General features: G+C 40.3%; 1 protein-coding gene across 4 annotated transcripts in view; it reads right to left on the bottom strand.

The window, feature by feature from the left end:
• The window catches only part of LOC108431827 (potassium voltage-gated channel subfamily KQT member 2), a 72,041-nt gene extending 60,033 nt beyond the window's left edge, over positions 1-12,008 (bottom strand). For all 4 annotated transcript variants that reach the window (XM_037534929.1, XM_017705224.2, XM_037534930.1 and 1 more), the window contains exon 1: positions 11,530-12,008. In XM_037534929.1, the coding sequence (XP_037390826.1) occupies positions 11,530-11,822 (293 nt within the window). In that variant the 5' untranslated portion in view covers positions 11,823-12,008. The remainder of the gene's footprint in view (positions 1-11,529) is intronic.
• Positions 12,009-15,833: the final 3,825 nt, after the last annotated feature.

Below are 15,833 nucleotides of genomic sequence, written 5' to 3'. Positions count from 1 at the left end.
TTGTGTGTTTGTTTTAGATCTGCACATAAACACTAAAATGTGTCTGTCAGCAGTCTGTTTGTTCAACCACACGCAGTTTGTCAGAGCCGGATTCAACACCGCAGTCCAGTATGTCAGCACATCCATCATTGGGAAGTAGTGAGAGAAGCAGCATGTGAAATAAAATCTACCAAATACCAACCGGTCACTGAGGAAAGCAGGTCAGTGCTGCTCTGCCTACACAATTCTTCCAGTGATGGTTTGAAAATTATGGCTGTATGCATAATATAACAAATCTATTATTAGCCAGAGTCAATATAATTACACCCTCCTTCAGCAGCTCCATCATCTGGGGCAAGATCTGAATGATCAGGTTTATGATGATGTGTCTTGAAGGTGTTTTTTCTGCTAGCTGACAAATGCAGATGAAAGCTAGATAGCGAACATTAGAGGCATACATTTATATATATATATATATATATATATATATATATATATATATATATATATATTATTATTATTATTATACTGTTTATAGATTGACAAAAACTAAACATCTGAAATATCTTTCAGTTTTTGTGTCAGTGGTTTTTGGTACCTCCTCTACATGTCTGTCAAGCCTTTAAATTATTGATTTCAATATTTGAAGTTACACAGTGAGTTTAGATGACTTTAGATGAATCCTATTTCCTTCAAACATTTTGCTACAAGTATGAAAAGTTGTGTCTAATTAGCAGGTAAAAATGACAGATGTGCTGTGACTCATTCATTATTTAACATTTTTTTGAACACACAGTATTTCACGTTCCAAATTAACCTTTATAAAGATCCAGGCAGTCTCTGTCATTTTTTTTGATAGGTGATATATTCTTTCATTTCTTGCTGTTGGATGATCTGTTATACTCAGATTGTCTTGTTACTTCTTACGCTTTCTGAATTTAAGTAAAAAAATCTTGTTTTGAATCCACCATTGATGCTCTACTGAAAATCTCAAGATCAGACAACTGATTTCTTTAGATTAAAATATTTTGAGTGCACACTACTGTTCAAAACTTTGCAATTTTCAATAATATAAAATCGATGTTGTAACAGATCCATGTATGAAATGATTATGGTATGATGCTACTACTCTACAGCCTTATATGTAAAAAAAAAGATATTTTAAAAGCTAAACATAGTAAATGATCCCATAACAATTGAGAAAGCTGGAGCAGTGGTTTGGCCCATTGGCCATGTTTGAGCTTCTTTAGCCTGCTATCTTTTAGCCAGTTTGTTAAGAAAATAAGCCATCAGCCCGTTGGTTTAAACAAAACCAGGTTCTTAATTAATCTATCTGTCTATACAATTAGCCTAACACTCCGTTTATAACATAGTACTTTGTAAGTTCACCCATAAATGCAAAATTCAGTTGAGTTGGTCATAGGTGTATGTATATCAAATATTTTACAATAGCTTTAAATCCAGTCAAACCATTCAGATTTTGGGATCAGAGCTCCTTTTTTTTAAATAAAACTTAGCCTAATCAACAACCAAAACACTTCATGTTTCAATTGCTGTAAACATTCATGGTGGAGAGACACACGCAGAGCTTTGTAAGGCATAATAGTACCTAAAGATTTTTTCAGATTTTGCTATTTTTAACATTGTGTATAAAAACGTCGAAGACATCTATAGTTTCACTCATTTTGGATAATAAATATATTGGCTATATTTGCATTGTTCGTTGCATTGTGACCCCTGGTTCCTATCATCCCCAGTGTAAAGAAATCCATGTCATTAAGACTCCCTGAAATGTAGCATAAAAAAAGCATTGTGAACTTTTGAATGGTACACATATACAGATGCATCATACATACAAGTGTCAGAAAATGCAAAGGGACTACTGTAAACATATTAACATCTTTATCACACATGTGGGAAGCAGCGGTGTTCTGATTTATGTAGGGGATATGGTATTCCGTCTAGTCACGCTAGTAGTCATTGATTTATTCTTCACCATAATATGTTTCTTAAGTACCCAGACAAATGTAAGAGCCATTTGTATGCACAGAGTGTGTGTGTCGAATTGATGGTCTTAGTCAGGATGGTGACGAATGCTACGAGCTCATACCGTTTAGCCCCCCCCCCCTTTCACACAGGTCATAGGAAATGTTTCAGCTCTGACTGATTTTGAAATGAGGCTCAATACAGACTAGCCAAATCATTTATACATCAATCAGTCATAAAGGCTCAGTGGCAAAAACAGTCTGATTAAAGAGAGGCTGGAAAATGTTCATGTCACAATGAATTACAACTGTTACATCAAACCACACAAATAGACTTCAAAGGGAACAAAATAAGATATAATAACAAAGGATTTAGGCCCTTTAATGCCTTGTGTGCTAGTTAGAAGAACAAAGTTAGGTTCCAGATTACTCCTTAATACCTCCAGCCTATGCATAAATTTGTTAATTTATTACTCTGATGAAGTAATAATTACACAAACCAGGTACTTTATGATAACTACAAACAATACTGGGCTTCCTAGAGGGCAGGTTTGGACACGGTTAAATGAGCGGATTTACATTCATAAAATCAATATTTTGTGTATTAATTTAATTTGTTTTTATTGTAATATTGGTGTTTTTCAGAGCAAGAAATGCTTACTGCCGAGATTGATAGCACTTTAAATATACTTTCTCAGGAGCCTAAGGCTGTACACGATTCTGTTTATGCATAAGATTGCGGCAGATGGGTCAGTACAAGCACAGGTTTGGATACGGTTTGGACACAGGCACATGAACACACACACAACTGAACAAAATTATCTCACTGGTGTGATTGTTACTAATCTGATATGAATCATTAGCCTCCTGGCCAGTCACATCTGCACTGGTCAGTTTGTTTGGAGCTCAGCCAAAGAGTAGCACTGTCCACTAAACACTCCACATACCAGCACATGCTCACTTGCTGGTCCACATTAAACAGACCACTCGGCAAACATGCGTATCTGTTCGCTCTGGGTGTTTGTATATCCATCCATCCATTTTCTAAGCCGCTTCTCCGTCAGGGTCACGGGTCGGTGCTGGAGCCTATCCCAGCAGTCTTTGGGCGAAAGGCAGGACAGGTCACACCCTGGACAGGTCGCCAGTCCATCGCAGGGCAGACAGACAGACACAGACAGCCACTCACACACTCACACCTAGGGGCAATTTACCATGTCCAATTGGCCTGACTGCATGTCTTTGGACCGTGGGAGGAAACCAGAGAACCCGGAGGAAACCCACTCAGACACGGGGAGAACATGCAAACTCCACACAGAGAGGACCCCGGTCACCCGGCCGGGGATCCAAACCCAGGCCCTCCTTGCTGTGAGGCGACAGCGCTACCCACCACGCCACCGTGCCACCCACATTTGTATATGTATAACAGCAAAGTCTCCCAACTCTCTTCAGGGATGCTTCCAAGACTCAGAGATGCATTAATTATCAGTTTGGCACAGCATTTCTTCACTTATTCACTCATATTAAGACGTTGTAACTCATTTTTCCCCTAATTTTTGAAGAGTTCCATTAAAGATGCCATTTTGGAGAAGTGGGCAAAAACAATGACCATAAATCCATCTATCCATCCATACAAATATACATACATCCATCCATCCACACAAATTAGTCATCTTCAGCAGTGGAAGAAGTACACTAACCATGTACTTAAGTTAAAGTAGAGATACCCAAGGTAAAATATTATTCCAGTAAAAGTAGAAGTTCCTCCACTTGAGTAAAAGTTCAAACGTATTTGCCTTCAAATGTACTTAAGTAAAAATACTAAAAGATTAATTCTGGCTGTAATGTCCTATTACCGTTTTTATAAAAAGACTCGCTTCCTTAACTCATTTTAGGTGAAAATATTCCAGTGTCACTCTTGTAAAACCAATCTTTTAATAGAATGTCAATGATTAGTCTGACACTGAAGTCTATTAAAATTATCATAAGCACAAAACACTGAAGGTAAACAATTTCCATTAGATAGAACTGAGTGGCTCGGAAATAACTTTACAAATAAGCAAAGTTTCAGTTTAAGATTTATTTGCAACATAGTTACAAGTTTAATAAAAACTTGCTTTAAACACAGATTCACAAATAAGTTTTCCTTTACTATGTTACATCTGTAGGCCTCTGTTCATAAACATAAACTAGCAAAAACTAATTTCCTATAAAAAGAAAGTGTATAAATTCAGAAGAAAGACACATCAGTCACGACTGCATATGTGCACATATTTCTATGTTGTGGTCTATTTACACAAAGTTAGGTTGGTTCATCATTTATGTTGAATAGACTCTCCCAAAATTTTACGCTGCTGCGCTGATGTTGAACTGTGCGCTTGCACTGGATCGGTATATCCGACAGGTCAAAACAAGCTCAAAACAAAGTGTGCGCTGTGCCCTGATTACACCAGGGATAGACTATGCTGTAGACCAGGGATCAATCCACCACCTGGGTAAGCCCTCTACACTATACCAATAAGAATCCTTGGGCACGATTCCTAACACCACCTTCGCCTACTTGTGTAAAATGATCAAATTGTAAGTCGCTCTGGATAAGAGTGTCAGCCAAATGCCGTAAATGTGTGCAGCTTCAGGCTTCTTACATTTTGACATGTTATGTTTTTATACACACAAAAGCAAAAAGGAATGTCAGATTTCACAAAATGCAGTGGAATAAAAAGTAACATATTTTACTTTGAAATGTAGTAGAGTGAAAGTAAGAAGACGCCTAAAATGGAAAAACTTCAGTAAAGTACAGATACATGAAAAAACTTCTCAAGTACAGTAACAAATTTATTTAGTTACTGTCCACCACTGGTCATCTTTTCACACATCCATCCATGTTTCAATCCATTCTTCTATCCATTCATCCATACATAAATACATTCACACATATCCATGTATCCATTCATCCTTCTGTCCATCTCATCATTGTTCCATCCATCTAGGTGTTTTCATTGTGTCAGCTGTCCTCCTCAAGCTTACACTTGACCTGACTGACTGGTTAACTTCACAGACTGATGTCAGGTGGGGGTGCACTAGCTGCTAGCACTACACATATGCAGCTCAGCTTTAGACGGAGATGCAGTGTTATCTGCTTCATTACACATTTGGCCCAGAGCCTCCAGGCAGACTAATGGTGATGTCAGCATTCCCTGCATCCACCACTGCTGCTGCTATTAGCCTCCGTTGACCACATGGCAAGTCATGGAAAGACAGACGCATCTCATCAGGACACCACAAGCACTAGCGACCAGAGAGAGAGAGAGAGAGAGAGAGAGAGAGAGAGAGAGAGAGAGAGAGAGAGAGTATACTGTGTAACATTAGAGACAGCAAGTTTATTATGACACCCCTTAAAGGGCTAACATTTTATTACACACTTCCATTGCCTAAGAATAGCTCAGCCAGTTTGCGCTGACGTCCCTGTTGTTACTAAATAATAAGCCTTAGTATGTAATAAGCCTGGGATTTTAAAGGGTTAATTTCATTTTGAGGTTAATTTCATTTTCAATTGAACCAACATATCATTTCTGTAGTTAAACATTGTAACATTTTTACACCATTAGAAAATGCCAGTGGCCTTTTACATTTTAGGAATGTTAGAAATGGCCTTGGAACACAGTTACATACACTTGTAATTAAGTTTTCGAATCGAAGTTAAGCATAATTCTCCTTTGTCCTTTGTTTTGTTATGCCTGTGATGCTTTAGTGCAGCAAGAGAAAACAAGTCTATGTTCTGAATTGTCCTGAGATAAAGCTCAAAGCTCAAGCATCAAAACCAAAGGGACAAACCTCACAGGGCTACTAGCAGCCTGGTAACATCAGCTGAACATCCACAGGGACCAAACCCCCACAGCCATACACCATTAGATGCAACGTGTTTCTGGAATTTCACTCTGACTTTATGTTAAAATAAACTGGTGTTTCAAAATATATAGAGCAATACACGTTTGCTGTCTGCTGAGATGAATCATACAAGACTGAAACATCATCTCATCAGACAAAAGTGCTTTTACAAAAACTTGTAAGCTCTTCATCATATTAATGGTCTATGGAGCTCTCAGTGTAACTCCTGGTACTCATAAATCTGGCTGTGTGAGTTGTTAGCCTGTTAGCCTGGGCTTAGCTTGGCACAGTATAGCAGGCAGATACTGCAAGGCAGATGGCCCAGTCCAGATCTCTAGAGGCCAGTTATGATGTCCAATTTTCATACAGCACCTGAATGCTGGTGCCTGCTTTACACCTGATCTGTGCCATATGCAAACCCAAACACACACACACACACACACACACACACATGCACAACGACACACTCTCTCATACACTCACACACACACACACACACACACACACACACACACACATGCACACACATGCACACAAACACTCACACACACACACACTCTCTCATACACACACACAAACACACACTAACACACACACACACAACCACACACGCAAACACGCACACATGCACAACGACATACACACTCATACACTCATACATACATCTCATACACACACACACAAACACACCCTCACACACATGCACACAAACACACCCTCACACACACACACACACACACAAACACACACACTCACAGACATACACACATGCACACAAACACACACACACACACGAACACACACAAACACATACACATGAACACACACTCTCTCACACACACACACAGATGCAAACTCTTGATATTTTGATATCTTGATATTTACACACTGATATCAGGTTTATCATGTTTGATGAAAAATGATAACTAGCAGTAAAAAAATGCATTCAATGATAGCAATAAAAATTTAAATGACAGCTGTCAAAAAGCCAGTGACTACATTAAAACTATAATGACCACTGAAAATTGTCAATTCATAGAAAATCTATATTCCTGATTCCTGAATTCCTGAATTAACCAAGGGATTTAAGTTAAAGTCTTTGATGACAGCTCACAACCTACACTCAAAATACGAAATATGCCTCTAAGATACTTGACTGTGTAATGTGTATGTGGGCACTGAATTCACACAAAGCCATTTGAGTAAATTATGATTAAGTGGACTGATTTGATTCTTTACTCTTACACTCAGCTTAATATGGTTTTACTCTCGGATGAAAGTAGAAGACGCAACACAAATTTGGGTTTAACTGTGACAAACAGTGGGATACAAAAGTCTAAGACTTCATTTAAAATCTTTTTGTTTGTTTATGTCTTTTGTTGATTTTTTGATTATTTAAACACAGAAATAAAACAGACAGTTTTCAAAGTTTGAATTTCAAAAATATTCAAGATCTCTACTTCACTATTCAAACTTAAGTTGATTTGTGACACTGAACATGTTAAAGCTTTTACACAATATTTTTTAATCTTATCTTTTCCACTGAAGGTCATGTTTAGATTACTTTCTGGTGGATTTCATCTACTGATCTGAGGCTTATGCACAAATTTGTAGAGTCCATGCAGTTAAAGGGTACATGGTCATTAAAGCTAAAAGGGCACATAGTCTACCAAATAATATAAGATTTTGTATTAAAATAATACAAGAATTTCTTTAAGATTCTACTTCTCACTTAAATCATTTTGCTGATAATAGAATCAGTAACAAAAAAAATACTTTATATTAAATTTTGGACCTCACTGTATGTAATTTAGTTCATTTACTCCCCAACTGTTGCTGACACATGCTCAGCAGGGTACTTGGTAACTTGTTGTTACAGCGAACAGCAGTTAGGCTAAGCAAAAAAACAAGGAGTAAAAGAAAGATGCAAAAAATGGACAGTAGGGTGGAGGAAAAACAACACAGAGAGAACCAGTGAATGAAGTAAAACAATATGCAAATAGCTAATGCCAAAAGTCAACAGGAATAATGTTGAGTTTTACTCTACAAGAGTGCATGGACCAAACAACACTTATCAGTTCACTATGTTTCACTTAAACCACACAGCTGTCTCAGCTGACTCAGATATAAGCATTTGCAACGTGCAACAAAACACCAACAAGAGAAACAATATTGAACCAACAACTGTGATTTGATTTTATTTAGTAATAGTTGAGTATACTGATGTGTTAATTTAGCATTGGCAATTAAGCCAAAACATCAAAATTAATTAAAAACAGTTCAACCTGTCTTCCATTCAGTATATACTATAATTCCAAAACCAGCTGCACTTAAAGCTCTCTTAAAGCTAACTAAATAGAACATCAGATATTTCAGTATTTACTCTGTCCACTCTTTACCTTTATTTCAGCTCCTTGCTTTCAGACTTGTAAACAAATATGCTGGGACATTTTTTTCACACCTCCAAAGTTCAGTCTTATTTGTTGGTTGCACATACATACATTCACACACACACACACACACACACACACACACACACACACACACACACACACACACAACCTGATTCACACGTGTGCTGTCATGAGGGACGTCAGTGTGAGAGCCAGTAATGAACAGCATTAATCACAGAAAGTACTGAAGCAATAAGCAAGAACATTGCCACACCTGCGAGGCCTCCGAGCGGCAGAGACACAAGATATTGCACGTGTCTCACAGCACAATGCTTTCAATTTAGAGGGCTTTTCCCAGGCCTGCATTTTACACACACTACACTGTTATTAAGTCAGCATCATTCTGTATAGTACCCTGACAATAGAAACCACAACCGCACATATTTCTGCTTGCTGTGCTTGCAAAGCTGTGTTGTATTAGTCAGGCTTTTTGCAGGCAGGTTGAAAAAGGCTTAAGTTGGTACATTCGTGCTTCAGATAAGCCACCCTCAGGTCTTAGAAAGTAAGTTTTGTGTTGATTTGGCATCCAACATAGCTACATTTAGTTCACCTCAGCACATGCACAGCGCCCACTGTACAGTGTGTTTATGTATTTATTTTCCCTCTCCTGTCCGTTTTGATTAGCAGTTTATGCTGACTCCAGCTTGCTTTCCTGCAGACGTGCTCCTCTGAACACTTCCCTAGTGAAACTGAAGTAGAGGCATTTCATCAGATTTCACAACGTGCTCTTTTCTCGGGCGTGACCCTTCTGGTGACGACAATCACGACTCCGCTCATGACCAGACAGAAAACAGCAAAACATCGTTTCATTATAAAGGGAGCAGGAGATGAAAAGATGGAAAAGAGCAGCCTAGTTTCTCTGCTGAGTCCAAGAGTGAGATATAGGCACGGTATAATCTGTGACTGATTCCCCCCGACTCGTTTTCTCGGGTTAATTTGTCGGCTTTTGTGTGTCAAGCTTGCGGCTTTTGTTCGAGACGCTGCATCCAGGCTCTGAAACTGGAGCTGTCCACAGAGCGTGGACCTGAAACGGGGCCCTGAGTAGAGCTGAAGCCGACGCTGTTCAGAGACCTGTGGTGCTGAAAACAGGCAACTTTATACTGAACCGGTTGCGGAGCTGTCCACAATAACGCGGTGCTGAAAGTGGTGAAATCATACAGTATTGAATCATTGGTGCTGAAAGTGGTGAAATCATACAGTATTGAATCGTTGGTACTGAAAATGGTGAAATCATACAGTATTGAATCGTTGGTGCTGAAAGTGGTGAAATCATACAGTATTGAATCATTGGTGCTGAAAGTGGTGAAATCATACAGTATTGAATCATTGGTGCTGAAAGTGGTGAAATCATACAGTATTGAATCATTGGTGCTGAAAGTGGTGAAATCATACAGTATTGAATCGTTGGTGCTGAAAGTGGTGAAATCGTATAGTATTGAATCGTTGGTGCTGAAAGTGGTGAAATCGTACAGTATTGAATCATTGGTGCTGAAAGTGGTGAAATCGTACAGTATTGAATCGTTGGTGCTGAAAGTGGTGAAATTGTACAGTATTGAATCGTTGGTGCTGAAAGTGGTGAAATCGTACAGTATTGAATCGTTGGTGCTGAAAGTGGTGAAATCATACAGTATTGAATCGTTGGTGCTGAAAGTGGTGAAATCGTACAGTATTGAATCGTTGGTGCTGAAAGTGGTGAAATCATACAGTATTGAATCGTTGGTGCTGAAAGTGGTGAAATCGTACAGTATTGAATCGTTGGTGCTGAAAGTGGTGAAATCATACAGTATTGAACCATTGGTGCTGAAAGTGGTGAAATCGTACAGTATTGAATCGTTGGTGCTGAAAGTGGTGAAATCATACAGTATTGAATCATTGGTGCTGAAAGTGGTGAAATTGTACAGTATTGAATCGTTGGTGCTGAAAGTGGTGAAATCATACAGTATTGAATCGTTGGTGCTGAAAGTGGTGAAATCATACAGTATTGAATCGTTGGTACTGAAAGTGGTGAAATCATACAGTATTGAATCGTTGGTGCTGAAAGTGGTGAAATCGTACAGTATTGAATCGTTGGTGCTGAAAGTGGTGAAATCATACAGTATTGAATCGCTGGTGCTGAAAGTGGTGAAATCGTACAGTATTGAATCGTTGGTGCTGAAAGTGGTGAAATCGTACAGTATTGAATCGTTGGTGCTTAAAAGTGGTGAAATCGTACAGTATTGAATCGTAGGTGCTGAAACTGGCTATATTACACTAAACTGAGGCTGGGGCTGAAGCACAAACATGTGGTGCTGAAATCAGTTCCATTACACAGAACTGAAAACGGAGCCGTCTGTGTATGTGTGGACAGAAATGCCTGCTCGCGCCACAGCACTCCGCTCAATTAACTTTACTGACTCACGTTAAATCGAGCGAGATTAAACACTGTTTGTGTGTCTGTGTGTGTGTAGGGGGGAGTGATGCTGAGGCTCCACTGTGGTATTGTGTCTATCCAAACACACACATCCACAAGCGCTATAGGCCACTGGGCATGTCTGCACCTGGAGCTGGTATCGCTGGCGCCACCACGCACGTTGTAAACACATTTAAGAACGGAATGTGACGTTTTCTCATTCATCACGCGCGGTAATGTGATGGGTACATGCATTACAGGCCTATTTATCACTTCCCCACTATTTGTAAGGGCGTCTTTTTCTCGTTTTGAGATTCTGTGTCAGGCTGATTGTGCACTGCACGGTCATATGATGTCATGACAGGCTGAATATGAGCAACGCAACGCAGCTAATGACTGGAACAGTAGGACAACGCTTGGCAGTGAGCGAGTCACATGGACAGGCGGCTCAATAATTCAAAACAAAGGGCTCACATAATGTAGCGGGTCGCCGCTGCTGAGCTATTCCGAGTGTGGAGTATTTCATTTATTATGCGCGCGGTAAAACTGAAGCTGCTAGGTAGCGAAACAAGAAGCAAGTCTAACACGGGAACACTGAAGGAAATAGACCAGTGATGCTCGTGCCGCTGCCACCTCTACACATGTCAGCGGAGTAAACAAGAAAACGACACGAGCTTGTAAGATAGCTTTACTTACACCTGTCTAAGACCCATTAGATAGAGACAGGCTGTATGTGATAGCGCAAGACTGTACCTGACTCAGACTGTGATCAGCCATATCAGTGAGCGCGGGGGCTGAAAGAACACCTCTGTTTTCCAACCTCTGCCATCATACTCACACATAAGCGTGGTAGATGAACGCCCATCCTCGCGGTCTCTCCAACACGTTGTAGAGGAAATTCTGCAGCCGTCGGTAGAAGGCATTTCGTTTGGGAGGCTTCTTGCCCGAGATGCTAGACCGTTGTTTGCTCAAGATGCTGCCGCGCTTGCTCGCATCGCTACCCGCTATCAGCAGAGCTCCGTCTCGGCTCGAGTCCGCCGCGCCCGCCTCTAGACCCACGAAGCCCACCTTGAGCTTCTTCTCGGCCTGCGGTCCGGGGTAGACCCCGCCGTTGCGGGATTTCTGCACCATGCTCGGCTTGTCGCTGTCATGGAGAGGCGCGCGCGCTCGTGGGGGTTTTCCGCCCTTCGCCAGGTAGCAGCATCGCTCGAGGCGCGCGCTGAGTATGAGAAGGGGGGTGCGCGCGCGCGGAGCTACGTCTGCAAGAGAGGGAAAGCCAATAGGGATGAGGAGAGGAGAGGCTGCTGCAGTCTCTCTCTCTCTCTCTCTTTCTCTCTCTATCTCTCTCTCTACACCAGCACCTTCCGGCCACCTGACAACAGGAGGAAAAAAAGAGAAGTGTGTTCAATAATTCAGAGGATGGAGAGAGGTGGGCTAACACACACAGGACACGGCAAAGAAAGTATTTCAAACACACACACACACAGCAAGCAAAAGGCAAACAAGTCCACCAAAGACAGAAAGAGAACGACACACTGTGTGGCCAAAAGTGTGTGGACACCTGACCGCCTATATGAGCTTGTTGAACATCCCTTTCCATAACCATGGACATTAACATTATACATGGACATCGATATTATTATTATTATTATTATTATTATTATTATTATTATTATATTATGAATGCAGATTTGGTTCCTTTGAGCCTAAACAGCCCCCACTTTTCTAATTGTGAGTGTGTCTGTGGAAATGTGTGTCAGTTCAGTCAAAAGAGCATTTGTGAGATCAGGCACCGATGTAGGATGAGAGGGCTTGTGCAGGCCACTGGAGCTCCTCCAAACTCATGAAAACATGTCTTTATGGACATTGCTTAGTGCACAGGCATACAGTCATGCTTGAACACTAAAGGGTCTTCCCCAAACTTATACTGACTGATGTAGCAGAGGATAGGCAATTTTTACATGCTCAGCAACCCCCCCCCCCCAACCATGCATTTGTGTGGTCTGCTGCTCCTATGCTTTTCACTAAAAATAGCACTTACAGTTGATCAGGGCAGATCTAGCAAGATTTCAGGAACTGACTTCTGAAGAAGATGAGATAATCCTTTGTTAGTCCCACCACAGGTGAACAGGTGACATTTACAGTGCTACAGCAGTAAAGCATAGGATAGCAAGGCACTCATAAAAAAGTAACAAGATGAAATTAAATAAGTAAGGTATTAACCTTGTTGTTTTCTTAACAAAGTTACAGTTACTTTTTACCATATATTCAATATATAAACTTAAAAAATAAAGGTAAAAATATAATCTCTGTTTTTCACAAAAATGAACTATATAAGCATTATAACAAAATAAGCAAAAGAATCTTCACACTATAAGAATATTTACTATTGCACATGGAATATTGCATAAGAAATATTGCGCATTAGGTATGGTTATATTTCACATGGGTATGGTGACAAATTCACAGCTTATTTCTGTAGGTGTGTGAGGTCTAGTGAGGGGTGAGGGGAGTCTTCTGGGAGCAGTGCTGATTGTACATATACATGTACAACCAGCACTGCTCCCAGTAGAACCCTCTTTACATATATAAAGAGAGAGAGAGAGAGAGAGAGAGGAGTTTTCAGACATCAGTGGTGTCTCTTGGGAGAGGGACTGTGAGCTGCTGTGGATAGAGCTAATCTAATCATGATCAAACTCTGATAAATTCAGCAGACACCCCACCTGCCAAAGCCTGTCACTGAGAGAATAGATGAGGATGAATAGATGAACAGACAGAGAGAGTGAGAGAGAGAGAGAGAGAGAGAGAGAGAGAGAGAGAGAGAGAAATAACAAATCATCAGACACTGGGAGTGGTGTCTAATGGTCTGTTAATGCATTTCCAAACTAGTACGCCTTTGCAATCCCATCATAAATGCAATACCAAACCATCCATTGTCCATGTTTTGTATTCAGGGCAGGTTTGCGGTGAGATGGAGACAGGTGAACAGCAACACAGGGCACAGGTCCTCTGAGACTGGAGCACTGAGGCCAGCTCGACCAGTTCTGAGGACACAGCGTTCTTCCTGAAACAATAACATGTACCCCGTTCCTTCTACCCCCTCTACACCAACAGTACTTTATTCATTCTCTCTGGAGTTATCTTACAAAAGTGACATCACCCGCATCTCCTATTTGTACAGTGTGCTCTTTTTACCCTCCATAGTCAATAATTCATATTTAAGCCTTCAATTCAGGTTGATTGTCATCAGTGGCTTAACGTAACCCTCATCTCATCATTTCTTATAGCAAACAAAATATCAAAACATAGTAAAATGTTATTTTGTTATTATTTTGACAGTTAACCACCATCATTGCAGTTTGCAGATCAAAGGCGCTGATGATTTGGACCAGATACTGAAAAAAACAAATGTCCACCGTTTCTAAGACGACTGCTCATTCAGTGTTTCTTCTGAAATCAAGGATGTTAATATGGTGTTTGTGCCTCTTTGCTGCAGTAACAGCCTCTATTCTTCTGAGTTGGCTTCACACTACATGTTGAAACATTGCTGTGAGGATTTGATAGCATTCAGGAGCAAGAGCATTAGTGTTGTCACTGTTGGATGATTAGTTCTGGATCATAAGCCTCCCTCCTCATTCTAAAGGTATCCAGTGTAGCTCCATCACTCTTGAGATCGCAGTTCCTCTGCTTAATAATCATTTTAGCTGACATGTGACACTGGGCACTGTGACCTTAGAATCATGTGCGGCTACTCTAGAGCATCCCATTCTGTTGGCAATGCTTTTGAAAGGTGTCAATAATGAGCGCACCTTAAAGAAGGTGAATTCACCAATTAGATGAGGTGTCAGCTGTCTCCTGTTACTTTCTTACTTATGCTCCACTAGTATGACTTTCATAGTACCAAATTTTCTGTGCCATAGTAACAGTAAATAACAATAAAATAAATATTACATTTTGTGATTTTACAGCCACTTGGACCAGGAGATTTTTAGCTTTTAAGCCAGTCTTGTACAATCCAAATCTCAACACTCCGAACGACACACGCAGCAACCCCATTCCTTCAATCACTGCTCACCACAGCTCTCTCTCTCTTTTATTCTCTCTCTCCCTTATTTTCTCTTTTTCTCTCCCTTTTTCTTCCTCTCAGTCCCTCTTTTCTTTTCTCTCTCTCTCTTTTTCTTTCTCCTCTCTCACTTATTCTTTATCTCTCTCTCCCTTTCACTCCTTTTTTCTCTTTCTCTGTCTTTGTTGACGTTTTAGATCATAGCTCTAACAGCGAAAATCCTTTCCTGTGGTGCTATGAGCTTACTGATCTGTCCCAGATGCTCCGGATGTTCCTCAGTGCAGTGAGTGTTCTAGGAAAGTAAAAGTATGTCCACCATTTGAGAGTTGTGTGAACACATTTTGTCAAAATTGTGCAGTAATATAATCATATATTTTGCTCAATACTCCAAAGAATTACAGTAACCTAAGAGAGTGGCACTGTGTGGAAGGATCCTTCTTTGCTGATACACTGCACTTCACAGACTATTCATCAACCAGTCCTTTTGATTGTATGGCCTCCTGTTAATCAAGCACTGAAGGTCATTGTCACTGGCCTATTTGTTTAGACCTGTTTTCCACAGTAGATGTAGAAGTGGGCAGTATACTGGTTCATCTGGTATATTGGTTGAAATTCTTCCTCAAGTATGTGTTTTGTCATAACTGCTTTAACTATATGGCATCAATAAACACAGATAATGCGACAAACCACACTAATGTTAACCTGTTTAGCTGAGTGGCAGAGTCAGGGATGTTTCAGTCATGTTTTAAATGGAAATCACAGCACAGGCTGATCACGTACTGCTGTCTAACCTGTTGTACCTGAAGTAGTTCACTTTGTTTTTCAGGTAGAGAACATAATAGAATGACAAGCTAGTCTTAGCCTAACATGGACACCAGACTGATTGCTGCACTTTCTCAGGCTCTTATACAGCCTAAAAAGCTGCCTGACTTGGTCAGCTGGATCAGATGATGCCTAATGGAGTTTTGTGCCTGCAACAAGCTGGTGAATCAGCCAGTGCTGAAGCATACACAAATTATTTAAAAACTTATTTAAGCAGGGATTGACAGTCAGAGCCATACGTGTACAAGACATGCATA

This window comes from Pygocentrus nattereri, chromosome 26, assembly GCF_015220715.1.
Source record: "Pygocentrus nattereri isolate fPygNat1 chromosome 26, fPygNat1.pri, whole genome shotgun sequence".
NCBI lineage: Eukaryota > Metazoa > Chordata > Actinopteri > Characiformes > Serrasalmidae > Pygocentrus > Pygocentrus nattereri.
Note: the sequence above shows the minus strand (reverse complement) of the source record. Positions and strands in the feature narration are given on the sequence as shown.